Source organism: Dromaius novaehollandiae, chromosome 1 (genome assembly GCF_036370855.1).
Source record: "Dromaius novaehollandiae isolate bDroNov1 chromosome 1, bDroNov1.hap1, whole genome shotgun sequence".
Classification (NCBI taxonomy): Eukaryota; Metazoa; Chordata; class Aves; order Casuariiformes; family Dromaiidae; genus Dromaius; species Dromaius novaehollandiae.
In genome coordinates, this window is record NC_088098.1 from 133,642,832 (window position 1) to 133,660,915 (window position 18,084).

An 18,084-nucleotide genomic window follows, 5' to 3' on the forward strand; every position below is an offset into this window, starting at 1 on the left:
ACTCCAAAGTAATACAAAACAATATTACAAGAGAGTATACAGAGAGTACAGCACAACAGAGGAAAAAGGAGTGGTACAGAGTACCATTTCTGTAATTTTGTTCATACAGGAGAAGGAAAAATTTCTTAAAAATGGTATGTTGGATTTTTCATCACTTTCAGTACTGAGTACATAACTTTTTTTTTAGCCAAAAGACGGTGCCTCTAGCAGCGGGATACCCGTAACAATATGTTGCTGCTTTGCATAATGGCTACTTAATTTCAGCACCAGATACTACAGGTTTTTGGTTACTTGGAAAGCATCCCCATACTACTAAATAGATAGCATTTTCTTTGTTACTGGTTTGTTTCTAGTCTGTTTTATCAATATAAGTGAAGCATTTGCTCATTAGCAACAGCAACTGCTCTTTCCCAGGGTTACATCTCATATCACATGGCTCCTGAGTCAAATCCTTGCTTTATACGTGCAATTTTGAAAAATGTTATAGATATATCCTAAAAAAAGACAAAAGAATGCAATCAGAAGAAAGAAGTGACTGAGAACATGTGTGTATGCACTGCACCTCCTTTTTCTCCTCTTTTTCAGCTCTACTTAAAGTACTCCACTTTCTGTGTCATATATGTGCATCCTAATATCTTGCTCCCACTTGCTCTTGTGCTTCAGGCTATGCAGAAGGGCTACACACAGCTCCCCTTCTCCCCCAGGGGCCGGGAAACACATCTGAAGCACCAAAGTACCCTCTCTACAGATTATTAGCACAGGAGTTACTTTGCCTGGAACCATGGAAAAATTCGCACAATTAAGGACAGGAATTAGAAGCCTACATTTAAGACTGCATTCATCAAAAGTCACTCTTGATCTTTTAGGGTGTGATTGCACAGAGTTTTATCTGATCAAATTAGCATGGAGACAGACCCATCCTTCTCTCCAGATACTGTCCTGCCTATGCCACATACTCCTCACCCCTCATTTGTGCCAGCCTGGGCGCACCAGACACACATGCACACACTCCCCGCAGCCAGGATGTTCACGTGTCGCAGTGCCCAAGGTATTTAACACCAAAGGGAACCCTACGCTCTAAGCCCTCGTTCCTTGGAGTATTAAAAGGTTATGGATAAAACGAAAAACAAAAATACAGACAGCCTCAAAAGCAAAGCTAAGAATCCAAGACTCCCCCTTGCAGCTGAACAGGGATTTGCTGGGCAGCAGTTTCCCATTTTTAAAGTGGTTTTGGGAACAAAGATTACAAGATATTGTGTGAATGTAGGATTGTTCTCCTTCAGCTCAGAATAAGTCATTGTTCTAGGATGGGAAACTGTGGTTTCTCAAAAGACAAACATCTCTTCTTGCTTGTTTCATTAAACTGGCAAAAGATAATTTAATTCAAATTAAGAAAATTTGTGTTCAGACAGATCCATTGGAGAAAAACAGTTAATATTTATGTACTGTTGCCACTTTGCACTCATTACAGGGGCTAATGTTTTGCAAGACACATCTTTTAAACCTTACTAAGCTTATTATTTACTATCTCCTGATAAGCATGACTTCATTTCAAGAGCTGGCACACATCCCATTGTGAGAATCTAATCTTTAATAACATATCCTAACTACATATGCACATTTAATGCTAAAAACAAAAGCTAAAATTCAAAACAAAACAAAAAAGCATTCAATTGACTAAACAAACCAATCGGATTAGAAAGCACGGAGCAAACTTAAAGTCACATATGCCACAGCAAAAAGTCATTAAGGGAAGGAAAAGAAAAACACTAAAAAGCCAGGCAGACAACTCTTTATAGGTGGCCTTACATGACCTCTCTGCACTCCTCGCTAGTTTACTTCCCATCTGTCATATGATAATAACTTTAAAAGGAATTCATCAAAAGTTCACTCAAGTCAATTATCCTTATGGTGTTTATCACATGAAAGAAGAACGTATTCTTCTAGAGGATCTACACATGTATTTATTTTTCTCCACAATGATGGTTGATTTTTAATGGATTTGTGCTGTCCCACAACAGTAACACAAAACTCTAAAACAATGAGCAGTAAAACAAGAACAAATGACCTCTTGCGATTTAAATACCTAATCATGATACTAAAAAACTACAGCATCTATTCACACATTTTAAAATTACCATAATCTGCTAGCCATTTTCTTTCCAGAAAGTATGGTCTATGACATCCTACATTACTGAGATGCTTTGAACTCATAAGCTTTGAACTACACCTTTATGAACTGCCTCAACACTTTCAAAGATTTTCTTTACCAAAACAAAAGTAAATTAGATCTATTTGTAGTTTTAGAAACAATTTTATTGATTCATATTAAACCCTGACACACATCAATCTTTTCCTTCAGAGGTCACAGTCTCATTTTAATTCTTCCATGAGATGAATTTTGATTTTGTAAGATTTATCAGTACAATATTCTGTAAGAAACTCCTTTCAGTATTTTAGAGCAATGCAAGAGAGAGTATAGGCTTAAGATTTACAGTTTTAATTCTAAGGATAAATAGAACTGTCTTCCTTTAAGTCAATTATCTTGCAAAAGGTAGGCCACATTACTAAACATGTATAAAGTGAGGAAATCTCAGGAAATGAGAAGACAACATTACATTTCTTAGATGTTATTTAATTCTGCCTCTGTTAGTTTAAATAATTTCATACATATGTAACTAAGGAGTTATGAGCAAGTTCATTATTCGTTTGGATCTAAAATGTCACCATTCTTACCAGTCTCCAATATATTATCAATTGAAGAACAAACATTTTGCAAAGTAAGGGGTTTTTATTTATTTTATATGGGGCTGGACAGCAATGTTTTTATTCTGCTTTATCTTTTTTAATTAGAAGACTAATTTTCGGCTAATTTTTGTTTCCTTAAAGGAATATATCACACAATGAAGTTATATTTTCAGCTATCCTGTTATACACACTCATTTTTCTAAACAGGAGTTTGCACTGTTTTGCAAAGATGAAAAATGTTCAGGACACAGTATTTTCCAAACTCAAGTCCCTGTTCCACAATCTATCACATTCAGATGCTCAGATATCCGTACCACCACCCCCTATGTCAGAAAACTGATAAAATCCTGTGATCTGATAACAACAGAAGAGGCAGTAACTAATTGCCCCGTTTGTTCAGGTTCACTCATTCATCTCTCATTAGCATTAGTTACCTCCAATTCATAATGGAGTAGTTCAGTGTGGCTTACAGTGAGCTGAAGGACGATGGTTAGGATGAAGGAGATAGATAAACTGATGACCAAGTAGCAGGCAAAGGTTTTATCAACCAAGGCAGAACAAACAAAAAATCTGTGAGCTTTCTGTATATCAACTTTGTAAAATTTTAGTAACTGATAAGAATTTACCTTTAGCCATTCACAACAAAATTCATTGTTTTATTCTCCTAGTGAAAAATACATATACCCCATAATATTTGGGGAATATTTTTGTAGAAAAGGGATGTTTCATCTTGCACGAAGTTTTCTTTTTTCTTTTTTACCTAAGACATTGGATGGCTATGCCTGTAAGCACATTTTCCAATACTGACATTTCTGTTAAGGAGATGGATAGAATTCCTTCATTAGCTTTGCCATGGCTGTTCAGCTGCCTTCTTTAAGCCAAGGTAATTATCAGGAACATCAAATTCTTTATTAAAAAAAAAAAGGAACAAGGAAACATGCTAATTGTAGGAACACAGAAGTTTTATGTATAAGCACCATCTCACTTTCTAGAGCTGCTTAGGGAAGCTCCCTGATAATTCATGCATGCATTCAAATGCTATGCTAGTAATTTAATTTGCTAAATCAGAAATTTAATGCAATATTTTGAAAGCTATGTAGTATCTCGTCCTGTTATAAAATGACTTTGTTTGCTATCCAGGAGTTCTGTCTTATATGTAACTTTTTTTATTGTTCTGATGAGAAACTATCCTCTTTCCTTCAATGTTCACATTGGCACTTAAATGGAAATTTCTTGTGTGCAGTCATTACGCTTCCAGGCTGAACCTCTCTCTCTCTCTCTCTCCCCCTCTCTCTCTTATTCTCTCTCAAATCCACACACAGAGCATAACAAATTATTCACACCACTCCGTGCTCTTGGACTCAGTCATCAGGGCTCCAGAAACAGGCTTTTGACCACAGACTGCATTAAACAGCTAAGATCCATATGGTTTAAAATAATGGCTAAAGTAATGAAAAATATGTCTGATTTGAAAGACTAATACACACCACTGAAATTACTGATCACAGACACTTTTCTAAAGGACTTGTGGGGCACAACATTCAAGACTATCCTACAAGGCACAAAGACAGACTGAAGAAACAGTAAGCCTTCACATCCAAGATTAAACCAACAGTAAGACCACAATATTTGAACAAGGCAGTAAACACCTCTCTGAAAAGCTGTAATGACTACTTCATCACAGTGCACTTGCAGACAGTTTTGGAAACAAAAAGGCAAGCAGACTACAAAAATAAAAACACACTAACAGATCTGTAATTTTTTTAGATTAGCTCTAACAAAACAGAACAAAAGAAAAAGCGCCATACTTGCTCTCTTAAGAGAGCTGGAGACAAAGAGAGCCAGGGCTTTACCCGTGACAATAAGGAAACAATAGACAAGTCATCCAGTAGTCAGCCAGTGCTGCATACACAAGAAGGTATTTTTGGATCCTGCAGCTCACTCAGACTAAGAAAAGAAGAGATTTGTTATTTGTTTGGTTTTTAACGGGTTTACAAAAAGCAGAACAAGTGTATATGCACAACAGCTGACTGTACGTGGCGTAAGTTATTTCTTCAGAGAGCAAGTTCTGATTTGCATGCAACCAGCCCCTGCATGACTATTCCTTGAAAATCTGAAACAAAACAAGGGCAAGCACTGCACCCTGCCTTACCAGTCATAGGAAACCAGCCAAAATATCAACTGTGTGAAAGCAACGAAGAAAACTACGCAGCAGTTAAAGAAAGTAAGGAAGGCGCATGCCAGTCACATACCAATGAGACGAATCCGGTTACACAGATTTTAATTTTTAAAATGGAATTTAACCAGGGCCCTAGCATTAGCTTTTCTACTACTTTGAAGAATGCCAGTGGGCTTTCAGCAACCACACCTGGGGGCTGAGATTTCAGGTTCACATCTCCCTAAAAACACTACGCTCTAATTTCTATGCAAGGTTTCCATATTGACTCAGAGGAAAGCATGCCACCTAGTGCATTACTCATACAACACTAAAATGTCCCACCTATATTTACCTGGCCTCTGTGCAGCAGCAGATTTTCTTCACCTTTTTACTGGCATGAAGATTATCAGGAGAGAAGGAAAAGAGAAAAGGAGGGGAGGCTGGGGAAGAAGAGCCTATTTTAAAATAGGTCATTTCCAGCTGTAGCTATTGGCAACTCGTGGATCCGGCCAAACTAAAAATAAATTTTACAATTCATCAAAACCAGGATTATTACAAACTTCTGCACTGCCAACGACCATGCTCTGCAGGAGCTAAGAGTCCTTTGGAGGCGACCAACCGGCGGCTCAGCAGGATCCATGTGTATGCCCGTCCTGCTACCCAGAAGACGGCCAAAGAGGAGGTCCCAGCACTAACCCCCGCTCGCGTGTACCACTAGCTCCCACCCCAACGCTCCTCCGGACCATTTCAGCCAGACCACGCTGGATGAGCTTGTTCCACAGGGGGCACCAGCCCAAGCAGCGTAGGCGTGACCCAGAGCAGAGACTGAAGTCCCCAGACCTCTTATTTGAAGTCCACAGGGCTACCACATACCTAGGTTTTTAGGCTGCAACCCCCCCCCCCCCCTTTTTTCCCTCCCCAAGGTGATTTTGGCCATTTCTGGGACTCCTGAGTACCTGTCAGCCTGACATCTGAAGTTACATGAAAACGGCCCACATGCTTGCACAGCTCAACCATACATGCCCAGGCTACCCAGGCCGCACATCTCCCCTAGTTTCTCTCCTGGCTTTCCCCTATGGCAATATGCGGTCCCCACGTGCCAGTCTAGACTTCAATAAAACCTTAGCAACAGGGTCTCCACAGCATTCACAATTTCAAATTCACCATTACCAAGCAGACGGCCCTGTTCCATTTAAATCAATGGATGCTCCATGCTGATGGAATCTTAAACCATTTATTTAAAAATGCTACTTTAACCTTTAATTTAAAGACCCAATTCATTCTCAGCAAGTTTTTGCCCTCTTCTTCATAGAACAGAAAAGGTATAATACAAAACTACAGCACTTCACATCCCACTATATTAAAATAAGGTATTTCAATTGAATACAGTTTAATTACAGCTTACTCTGGTATGCTTATATATTAATTAACAGTTTACTTGGAAATTCCCACCATATGGTACGGTAGCAGATGTTAAACATGTAAGGCCAAACACTTAAAAATTACTCTCCTAAACACTTCATCTGAGGTACCAAGTGCCCTAAATTTCTACCTCGGGGGAAAAAAAAAAAAAGGAAATGCTGAACACCTTACTAGATCATATCCACAGCTATTTTCTCAAAGATAACATTATTTAGGAGCTAAGCAGAACACAAAGGGCTGGATTTTCAGTCCTCCAGTACTTTAAAATGACTTGATACACAGCCAGTGGGGAATTTGCTGCATAATTCCCTGCACTGGAAACCTCAAGAAAAAATTCCCTTTCTCTCCCAGGCATTTCCTAACCCTCATCTATGGTAAGGGAGGAAGGTAGGCATGAGCATATGTTTGCATAGCACTCCAGGTCATGGGTGCAACAGATCACTGGTGTCTTCCAGTGCCTCATCCTTTGCTTGCAGGAAAAGAGCATTACCAGGAGGAGCAGAGCCTTGCTGCTGGACAGTCAGCTATTTCAAATCTCAAAGCAAGTGTCCTGCTCGGTCCAGCTGTCCCACAACCACAGAAGTTAGACTCCCTGCAGAGTGCTGCAATTAGGTTTGTGTGGCAGTTGCTTTCCTCTATATTTTGAGTACCTCATGGGCTAAAGGTAGGGCCCCTAAAACATTTTCTTTTTGAAAAATACAACTGATCTCCATCTCCATACTTCAACTTTTTAGAAAAAGTAGATGCATCTGAAAAGATGGAAGAGAAGAATGAAGAAACTGTGATATTTCATAGTTTCACTATACAGACCTTCCAGAATGGTAATTTTTTTTTAATAAGGTATTTGGGAATCCTTATTCTACAGCATTTGTCTTGATAACTATTCAGCTTCTGAACTGCACTATGCTTCATTAAATAAATTATTTAAGCAATAAGTGTGATATTAGCATAATTTTGTTTTATTTGGACCTAGAATTCTAAAACTAGGTTATCTTGCTAAAGGATAAGCGTTTGCTAATGGTGATCATCAACATGGTTATCCTATGACTTAATTAAGAAGTGGTAACCTCTTGCAAAAGAAACAGCAACTATATAGAACAGAAATCTGAAGAACAAACTTTCTCTTAGTTGCATACCTTTGAATGCAAGCATGAACAATTTTCTGTGAAACAACTTTGTCCTAATCCTTTTGAAATCAGTAACAAATACTACTACTTGACTCAGAGAAATACAATACAATCAAATCCTATACTAACTTTACTGAGATTAAATAGTTATCTAGACTTCTGAGGATCAGACAGAAAGGCTGGACCATTTGTCAATTTGGATTTTACAAAATAAAAGTGCCTAGTTTATTATCAGAGCACTAAAAGACAACTAGCAGCAAAGATTCTAAAAATACATATATATATATTTCAAAACTCTCATCTGAAAAGTGATCTGGTTTATATCTCCACCCTGCAAAAAAATTCTTGACAACCACTAACCAGAAAAGACATTTGTAAATTGCTTGGTTTAATATTGCAGTGTGCAAATAAATCTGAATAAGATCAGAATATGGAACTTCACTGAAGTGTTGCAAAAAAAACACTTGAGAAAACATATTGTGAGGCCATATTTAAACTAACAGATGTTTCAGAAACAGAACAATATGTTCAAACAAAATAAAGGTGTAAAGGGGCAGCGTTAAAAGAGCTTCGCAACTAGCATGTTAATTTTGGTGAGGCCACCTCATCAGGGAAAGCTCCCTCCCTGAAAGATTATTAATTTAGGAATGAATTTTCATGCTATGTTTAAAATTTGACTGTATGACTTATTTGCATAGTGACTGCTTATGTAACATTGCCTTTGCCATGGCAACACCAGGGTTGTTTAGGCATTGTCACATCTGAGTTTCAATTTTAGTTTTATTCTCTGCTGACAAGCAATGCTACCAAAGTATTTAATCAGGAACCGAGATGCTCCAAAACAGATAACTGTAACTGATGGGGCAGCTATCGATACTATTAAAATTCCTGATGTCATACAGGTACACAAAAAGTGAGAGAGATGCACAGAAAAAATAAATAAGCTGAAAAGAGATGTCTTACAGTGGTGCTTACACTATGGTTTTACAACTGGAGTCTTTAAAACAAAAGTTTGGAATAGTACACTTTGACTCTTGACTATCAGTCTTTGTATGAACTCCCCCCTCCAAAAAGACTCCCAACATGTCTTACTGAAATTCCTATTGCTCTGTTACAAGTGGAATAATAACGAGCTATACATGAAAAAGATTTCAGGAGTTCACCATAGTTAAGCCCAAAATATGGCTTTATTTCATATTTTTTTACCCACAGCTTTTTCTTGCTAGGTATTACAATAAGAGTCATAACTCAGTTTAATAGCATCACTTATAGGCTAACAGAGTACTATATGTACCTTCTGATAGCATAGAATTTCAGTTTACTTTTCTTGGAAAAATCCCTGTTTTAGTGCTGACAAAACGTAAAACACCCAATCTACTGCATACGTGGCACTTAGCAATGACTAGTCAAGTTGATGACTACTCTGCAGCTCACGAGCCATCTACACAACCTTCACAAGGAACAAAAGTTTTGGAACAGAAGTATTTTTAGTACTTATTAAATATCCAGCTTTTGTTTCCTAGAGACAACTTGGTCATTTGCACATTATTTCTAAATCTCACATTTATTAAGGCAGCTACCCCCACAAAAAAAAGAAGGAGAAGAAAAGTAGCATAAGAGAGCATCTTAACTCAATAAATTATTGAAAATTGAGAAGAAAGGTAAATGTGAAAACCCAAAGTGAGGCATACGCATATGTGCAAGCGCACCTCCTCCCTATAAGTCAGATGCTCATACGCTTTTGTGGCGCTACAGTCCATCCTAGAAAAAATTCTCTTCTGAAGTCTATACATAACAGACATTTAGAGAAAAACAAGGCAAAAAAATGAGTTTTGCAAGTAGGTCTGATAGTGACCCTGAATACAGTCATTCTCACTGTTGTTTACCCAAATCCATCAAGCTAGATCCCAGACCTGCAGAGGGTTTGGTGCCTTCGCTGATGAGCTTCCCTGTTGCTACCTGATAGTTCAGGAGCTCCAGAGGGATCTACATACTGCCACCGAAGTCACAGGGCTCTGCACAAGGAGAAGCAAGTGTAAAAGAGTCCCCATAACAACATGTCATTTTTTATTATAAAGTGTTAGAGCCTTTCATTTCAGAGCATTGCCACAAACACTTCCATTTTCTCAAAGAACATGTAATGCCAGTTACAGTAACTCGAGCATAGTTGTCAGCAGCCAATGGTGACACCAGTGCAAACATATATTGTTCTGAAAACGCACATGAATCTCTGTACATGATGTATAGACACAAACTCAGTTTTTACATCCATGCAATATTAAATCAGCTAAACGGGGAGCTTTCCCACTCTGCTTTCAATTTGCTAGCACATTCTCTTCTCCCAGTCCTTCTAAATATATATATCCTTCTAAATGCTCATAAACATGCTTTAGATAGATAAAAAGCCCACACTCCTTAGCATTAGAAGCCTTTAGAGCAATTCCATGCCTCAGATTTCAGCTTCTTCAATGACTGCCATCACAGCCGTTAAACATTCACTCTATGAAGTGTCATTTGGCAAACGGAAGAAAAATATTTAAGCTTCATTAGACAAGGTAATTTAGATTTTTCCAGGTGGACTACATTTTTTAGCAGACTCTGCCGTTGTGAGAATGGCATTGAACTAAAACTAGGATATTGTTAAAAGTATCAAGCCCTTCTCAAACTGCAGCCCTTATAAATAACTCAAAAAAAAAGTTAAAAATACAAGACTCAACTACTTTCCAAACACCAGGACATTTTTAATTGTGCGTCTTGCCTTTGAGTTTTCTGAGGACCTCAGAAATGTGAGACATATCTGACATGTTCCCTACAGAAGACAGCAAAAGCCATGACGTTCGACGGTGATTGCCTATGCAACATGTCAACACCTTACAGCACTGCAGTAGAATCCACATATGTCCTCAAAAGGAAAGGCAGAGGAGTTGATTGACATAGTTTCAGCTCACTGATCCATGCAGGGCCTTTAAAATTAGTGCTAAATATACAAAAAGCAAAATAATACACAGTTTGAATCCACCTCAATTTTCATTTTATCCTCCACATACAATATGCAGTCCCGTGGGAGAGAAGAGCTAATCCAATGCCTTATTTTTCAGCTCTATGACAGTTAATTCACTGTAGGTGGGTTCACTTTAAAATACACAAAAATTCATCTGCTGACACAGGCTCTAGGGGTTTTTTATCATTTTCAATTATAATTTTTTGATTAACGTTGGATACTTTAGTCCAGAACTTCTTATTGTATAGATTTTCATAGATAAAAATTTAGACAGACACTTATTTTCCAAATCAATTCCATGTACATCTCTGTATACGAGCAGAGTTAAGAGTCCATGCACCATTAAAGGATTCATAGACCAACTGTGTATATTAAGCAACTAAAAAATGAAAGTCTATTTGAGAGACTCTATTTACTCAACGAATACCCATGGGTCTTGAGCCTGCTCCTTAACCAGTCATCCAACTGGCAGCTCGGCACTTTTAGATAACATTTTCAAGTTGGAAAGCTTTTCCCATCTTCGTTCCTCACATCTCTAATATTAGGCCCAATGCTTTATCATTGCGTGGAACAAAATGCCACTGATGTAATGGCTCTTTCGCCTAAATAAAGAATTCCAGACAGGGCCTTTTATTGCAAATGTTCAGGTCATACCAGCAAGACCATCACAAAAACAGTGAGAGCAATAAAATCTAAAGTGTTTCATTTCCCCTTACTTTCAGATAACTGTAAACAATGTTAAACAGTAGGATTTTCCTCTTTCAAAAAAGACTTTGCTTTAAACATTGACATTTGTTCTGAAAAATGCCTTTAAAGAGCTACTCTTAACAGACGTATTACATAATATAGCACTTATTTAAAATAAGAGGTTAAAACCAAGCTCAGCATTTAAAAATCAGTAAAATAACCCCAGTAACTCAGCAAAATATTCTAGCAGTTTAATGTAATTTATGCAAATGAGGATTGACTGCCATCAATGCCAAGACCACTCATGCACTCACCCCAAAGTTCTCATGAGAAAGATATATTCATGTTTTACTCATTTACCCCTCTTGGATACATCTTAAAATTTAAAACACACCAGCTATTTTGAGACTTTCTGTAATGTAGTTTTGGGGAAATAGTGGGTTTAAAGCCGCGGAAGAGCCTTCTTTTTGCATGGATTTCAAGATCAATGTTCTGCAATACTTTGAACAATAAGCAAGGAAAATAAAGTTGCCCCTATCCACTACAGCCCTTCCTTCCAAACTTTGCAAGTTATTATCCTTCAGGTAGAACAAGACCTGTGCACCACTGCTGATCTTACTAATTTCTAGGCTCAGCTTCTGAAGCTATATCTAGATGTTTCTCCTTGAACAGTTCTAGTCAAAAGCAGGTGCTTTAGCTCTTCGCCTGTCATTCTAAATGAAGCTTCATCTGCAATTCGGAATATAAAATGAAGAAATGAAAGCTTGAAACAATATATATTTGTTTGCTCAGTAAAAATGGAAGTAGTTCAGAGAAGCAATTGAGCATTCTCACCAAAATAGACAGTTTAAACATTTGAAAGCAAGCTTTGTAACCAAAAATTTAGAAGTGATTGCAATAATTTATTTTTCCTAAAGTTCAGATAATTATTTTTAAAAACAGATCTACAGGTATGTGGATCTACAGGTTTCCAATTACAAAGAGTTAAACAGCCTCATAATTTTAACAATGTATTTTATCTAGCGAGCCTGTCATTTTTAAATAATTGGTTTTATATTGATGCAACACATCAAAGAGAATACGTAACATATTTCAGTTGTCTTTTATGAAAAATACTTGATTTATTACGTTTTTGAAGGGTTTTAAAAATGCAGTATCTGCAAATTCATTAGTTTTCTGCACTCCCGAAATATGGGGGAGGTATCTCAGACATCGATTTGAAGTAACTCCTACACAATCTTTTTTTAGAAGTAAAAATGTTAAAAGCTAAATAGCTATAATAAAACATTCTAACATTGAAGGCGGCTTGCTTTTAATACTGATCATCTGTAGTTTTTTATTTAATATTTGCCAATTTCTTAGAAGATGAACCATTGCTTTTTTTTTAAATTCTATGGATTGAGAGTGCTTCAGAAGCAGAAAAACTCTATATGTTACCGAACATAATTATAACTCGATGGCTATAAATGCCAGGATGGAATAACTGAAAACATATGCTATATGCCTGAAATTTTAAGGATGATGAAACTGTCACATTAGTGGCATGCAGCATGCTGTAAAGAACTCCCACAATGTAGCAGTTGTTCAAAAGTTGTATCCATCCCGTCATTCTATCTTTATAAAAAGATATATAATACTAGGCAGTGATTTATGCAAAACACAGCTGCAGCCTAGATTAGAGGTAATAAAAAAAAAATCTTTTAAAATTGCAGTTTCAAAGCCACGTCTTTGTCTGTAGAATAAGACGAAAATATTCCCAAAAGTCTAAATTTTATTCTCATCGGGCTTTGTTCTGGGGGAGGGAGAGGAGGACAGGTGAGGAACCCGGAGGAGCAGCATCAATAAACGCCAGTCCAACACACGCTTCCAGTTTAATACAAATAACGGCTCGCTAAGTGATGACCCGCACGATTTCAGGACCGGAGCCTCGCCGTCCCTAGGCGCCTTCAGCAGAGGCAAAGGAGCTGCTGCAGGAGCATCTGGCCCAAGGGGCTCGTTTCACGGCAGGGCCCCGGCTGCCGGGCTCCGGGCGCCCCAAGGCTCCGGCCCGGCCCGCCCCGGCCCGGGCCACACCTCCGCCGGGCGCCGCGGCCGGCTGCGCACCGCCGCCCACGCACGGCGAAGCGCGCCCAGACCGGCGCCCTCCGCTCTCCCCAGCCGCGCACGGAGGCGGTAAACTTTTATTCTGCGTGTCGTCGCGCTCCCTCGCTTTTGGGGGGAAACCGGCCCCGCTCCCACACCGCGGCCGCCGCCCGCCCCGGCGACGCCCCTGCCCCGCAGCTCCCCCCGGCCCCTCCGGCCGTCGGGGGTCGTCAGCCGCGCCCCGCTCCGCGCCCGCGGGCGGACGGGGGGCGCCGGCCCCGCACAGGCTGCGCCGGGCGCTGCTCCCCTCGCCGCGGCGGTGCGGACCCGACGGCCTCCCCCAAAAAAGCGCGCCCCAGACAAAATGCGCGGGGAGATGGAGGTGCCGGGGGGGGGGGCGCGGAGCTCTCCGCACCTGCGGAGGGGAGATGCGGGAGGGGCACGGCGCAGCCCGCTCACCTTTCATCCAGTCGACGACCTGGCTCGGCGACCACTTGCTCACGGGCTCCATAATGAGGGCCATGGGGGCTGCGCGGCGCGGCGCGGGGGGCCGGGCGGTGCTGTGCCGAGCCGCGGCCGGGGCGCCGCGGGGCCGCTCTGCGCCGAACCGCGAGGCTTCCGCGCTGCCCCGCCGCCCGAGCCCGTCGGCCGAGGGGAGGCGAAAGCCGCGAAATCCCCGTCTGCCGCCGCTCCGCGCCGCTCGCTCGCCGCCTCTGTGCGTCTCTGGGGATTTCAGTTCATGTTGCCGGCTCGGAGGGGAGGAGGAGGAGGAGGAGGAGGAGGAGGAGGAAGGGGGGAGGAGGCGGCTGCACGCTCCGACGCCTCCCGCCCCCGCAGAGCGGAGCCACGGGCGGCGGCGGCGGCTCCCGGCCGCGGCGGCAGGTCCCGGCGGCGGCTCGACGCAGCCCGGCGGCTCCCGCGCGTCTCCGCGGCCGCGGCTGCCGCGCGTGTGGTTTTTTCTCCTGGCGGAAATGACGAGGCGGCTCCTGCCACCCGAAAATATCTCCAAGTGCAATGGAAAGCGACACCCGAAGGCCGCCCGGAGCGGGGGAAGGGGAGGCGGGATGAGTCGCAAGGTGCCTGCCGCGGGGTGGGGGTGCAGGGGCCGCGGCGGCGGCGGCAGCGCCGAGCACTTGCTGCTGCTGGCGGCGGCGCTCGGCGGCGGCCCCGCGCGGGGGACACTGGGGGGCTGCGGGCGGGGGGCGAAGCCAACGGGGTTGTGCTGCTGGGCGGGGGGGGGGGGGTGGTTATTTTTATTGTTTCCCTCCGAGTGGGCTGGAAAGGCAGTTTTTTGGAGAAAAGCCCGAGTGTGAAAGGCCTGTGATGGTCGGTCCCGCCGGTGTCTCAGGGAGGCGGACGGGATGGCAGGCACCCAGGACGGAGGCCTCGGCCTGGGGCTGCTGTCTTGCCTGCCTCTCCCAGGCTGGGTAACGGGAACGACAAGGTAAGGAAGACTGAAAAAAATTGGCAGAATCAGGGCAGGAATCCAGCAGTCCCGGCAGGGAGAGGGCACCATGTAAAGCCCCTCTACCTGTCCCCCGAGTCGCACCTCCAAGGTATGGCAGCTGTCGGGGAGCAGGACATCGAGGATCTCCTCCTTGGCGCATACCTCCAGCCTGCGCTGTCCTCAGGGAGGAAGGGTTTGGCCGGGGGGCGATTCCCGATGCCGCAGCATCCATCCCTAGGGCTCGCTGCCGGCTGCAGAGGCGCTCCTCCTGGGGTGAGGAGCAGGTGGTTTCTCAGGCCCCCCTTCTAGGATTCACTGCTCTGAGGAGGTGGCAGCCCTCCCCGAGCTCCAGTCTGAGGATAAATACTGCTAAAGGGTGTTTTCCTGCTTCTAATTTGGCCGATGCGGGGTTTCGCTCGCATTTGCATTCCCTCGGCTTTCCCTGCCAAGGCGGAGAGGCCGTATAGATGTTCCCTCTGACTGTGTCGGCTGCACAACGCCAGCTGCTGACGCTGACATTTAATATCTGTAAGTGAGAAAAAAAGAGGCTTCCCTCAACCCTGAAGCGGCAACACTGGTGGCACGGGTAACGACACAGGCTCTCCCGTTTGGCGTGTGGGAATGCAGTACTATCAACGAGGGCTGTGATGCATCACAGAGTTGGCAACACCCGTCCCTAGAGACCTGGGAAGACTGTCCCTGCTGTCACCTGCAGCAGCGTTATTAACACTTGACCCTCACTTTCAAGGTTTTATTTGTAGTTTATCAGAAATAGAAACTTCTTTTTCATGAGAAGAGGGACTTCAGCGCTGTAACTCTCCTAGGATTTGTCTCTGGACATGTGTCATTTGTGCCATATTTTGTGCCAGCGCACCAACTATGCAGTTCACTTCTAAGGAGGCTGCATTACCTAAAGCCACTGCAACAATAAACGTCACTTGCAAATTAAGGTTGACTTTTTTTTTTCCTTATGAAAGGTTTGAAAGGTATGAAGGATCCTTATACTTGGGGTTGTTGAAAAAGTGTGTCATAATTTTAATTAGAAACTAGTATTTTGAAAGGCTTAGAAATAAATAGCAAAGATCAGACTGAAAGCTGGTATATAATTTATAAAGCCATTCTCGTTGTGTTGAAAAGTTCTTCATGGGTGAGGAGAGGGGAAATAAGTTCTCAATACATATGTATAAAGTCATATAAAGTCTTACAGTTCATAATTACAGAATACACTACAATTCCTATAGTTTTCCAGAGTAATTTGTACCTAGAGCTAGTTTCTGAATAAAACATCTGTAGTTCACTATTTTAGCAGTGGTCAGTATCTATTACTTTAAAGCCCCTTTATAGTCCTTCTAACAAATTGTGGAACAGTAAAAGGAAGCTTACTGCCTTACTTCAGTAAACAGCTGATGTGTTGAAGCATGGTATCTAATTACCTTTATTGTTATTTTCATTGAGCGTAGCACTCACATAAATACTGTGCTATATCCCACAATTTTACTCATGCAAATATTCTTATTTCAATCTCGTTGATGAGTGTTGGCTTGGCTAAAGTGAGGAGGCTTTGGCCCATTATGAGCAATCATAAAATTATCCAGCCATAGCATTTAACTTGATGACCTATTACAGAAATGAATTCTATAGTTAGGACATGTGCTACATAAAAGCATTTTCTTAAATTTGCTCTAAATTTATTGCTGCCTGATTTTATTATTGTTTTCTCTTTCTAGGGTAAGAAGCCAAAAGAAGAGCTGAATGACTTTTAGTGCTGACCTTCTTAAACTAAAGTGTCTCAGCCAAAATGCCTTAACCAATGTCTTTCAGATGTTTTCATCTTTCTGTTTAGTGGCCCTCGTCTTGCAGTCGCACCTGCATGAGTCAAGCCTTTTATGTAAAGCATATGGGACAGGCTTCTGCACAGACGCTGAATGGCAAAATTATGGCCTAACTCATGTTTTATAATTACTCGGGTGCATATAATGCATTAAAAATTACTCTGTGGTTTTTTAAAATTCTAAATATATATTTACTTATATGTCTCTATTAGATAACTCTCCATTTATTATGTAGTAAATGTAAAAGTAGATACATAGTAAAATCCAGTATTCAAAGAAAAATCAAAAGAACGAGTTTAAACCTGAAGTACAAGCCTGAACCCAGAAGACTTTTTTACTTTCACCTTAGTTCTCCACACATCCATGGACATGGACAGGTGCCAGCCTCAAGGAGCAAGTTTGGGCACGCAGCAATTCCTGGACCAGCCTGCGAGCTCACAGGAGAAGGGGCTGCCCTCGTGTTTGGCAATGGTACATCGCCAAAACCAAAACTCCCTAGAGTCCTGCTAAATGACTGGCAGTCATGGTTGCTACTGCAATACAAATTGTCCGAAGAGTGTTAATATGCTTTTTGTGGCTATTTAATTAATAGGACAGCTCCCGGGCAGAATGCTACTCAGCCTGAATAACGATGGCAGAATTAGATCCAGGCTCCAGTACTGGTATGTTGAGCACCCATGATAAACAAACCTTTACACACCCTCAGTTTTTATGAAGAGAACAAAAATTATTCTCTTTTTTATATCTCCATTTTATGTTTTTATCTAGCTGGAATGAAGCAACAAAAAGCAAAAGGTAAGAGTAAGCATCGGTTTTATTTACAGGAAGCCAGACTCTGCAGAGGCTACAAGTGATAGATACGAGCATACCCCTGGATTTCCAAGAAACATCACAGATCTTCTACTAGGGTCTTTAAAAACCATGCCAAATGCTCAGTAATGATAAGTTGAAATCCTGCTCTGAACTCAGGGAAAGGAATTTGTCTTTTGAAAGATACTCCTTCAGGCACTGGCCATAAAAACAAATCATTCTGGGGGAAGGATGGTGAAAACAAGTGGAAAACTAACAGTAATTAACACTGGGATCTAATAAGCCCACTTGGATAAAAAAACCAACAACAGGAAAGCTGAAAAACCTATTATTTATTTCAATTCAAAAAAGCTTATTTTTGTTTTGATAAGAAATAAATTTCTGATTTTTACAAGGCACACATTTTGGGGGTCTTTTTCACTATTTGATAGGAACTGACCTTGTCCATCCATAGTTCTCAGCAGACACCGCAAGTATCTGGTTTGGATCCTGTACCCATATTATTAGACAGTATTTTATTCCACCTTTTGGGACAAGGTGTATAGCAAGTTGCTAGTCTCCTTGAATAAAGACACTGGATTTGTTCCTTACCGAGAAGGAGTGCCATCTGTCCACTTTTCCCCAGAGTCTTTTTGCCTTCACAGTCTTATCTGAGCTGATTTCTACCAAATGCAACGTTTGCTCTTCCTGCCAGGGTTAAGAGTTGTCCAAGGAGAAGTGGGAATGTCAGTGGGGGATAATACTAAATAGTTGTGGTGCCAGGGGGCCAT

General features: G+C 41.6%; 1 protein-coding gene and 1 long non-coding RNA gene across 8 annotated transcripts in view; one reads left to right on the forward strand and one right to left on the reverse strand.

Annotated features, from left to right (window-relative positions):
• CNKSR2 (connector enhancer of kinase suppressor of Ras 2) overlaps positions 1-14,012 on the reverse strand; it is a 223,382-nt gene extending 209,370 nt beyond the window's left edge. For all 6 annotated transcript variants that reach the window (XM_026120684.2, XM_026120683.2, XM_026120682.2 and 3 more), the window contains exon 1: positions 13,685-14,012. In XM_026120684.2, coding sequence (XP_025976469.2) covers positions 13,685-13,748 — 64 coding nt within the window. In that variant the 5' untranslated portion in view covers positions 13,749-14,012. The remainder of the gene's footprint in view (positions 1-13,684) is intronic.
• Positions 14,013-14,101: 89 nt separating this feature from the next.
• LOC112995625 (uncharacterized) lies at positions 14,102-17,712 on the forward strand. 2 transcript variants are annotated; one of them, XR_003262213.2, is made up of 4 exons: positions 14,102-14,301; positions 16,400-16,975; positions 17,097-17,166; positions 17,329-17,712. It is a non-coding gene; the product is annotated as an uncharacterized LOC112995625 (long non-coding RNA). The 2 variants fall into 2 exon arrangements; XR_003262212.2 differs by lacking the exon at positions 14,102-14,301 and having other exon boundaries at positions 14,474-16,975.
• The last annotated feature ends 372 nt before the right edge of the window (positions 17,713-18,084 follow it).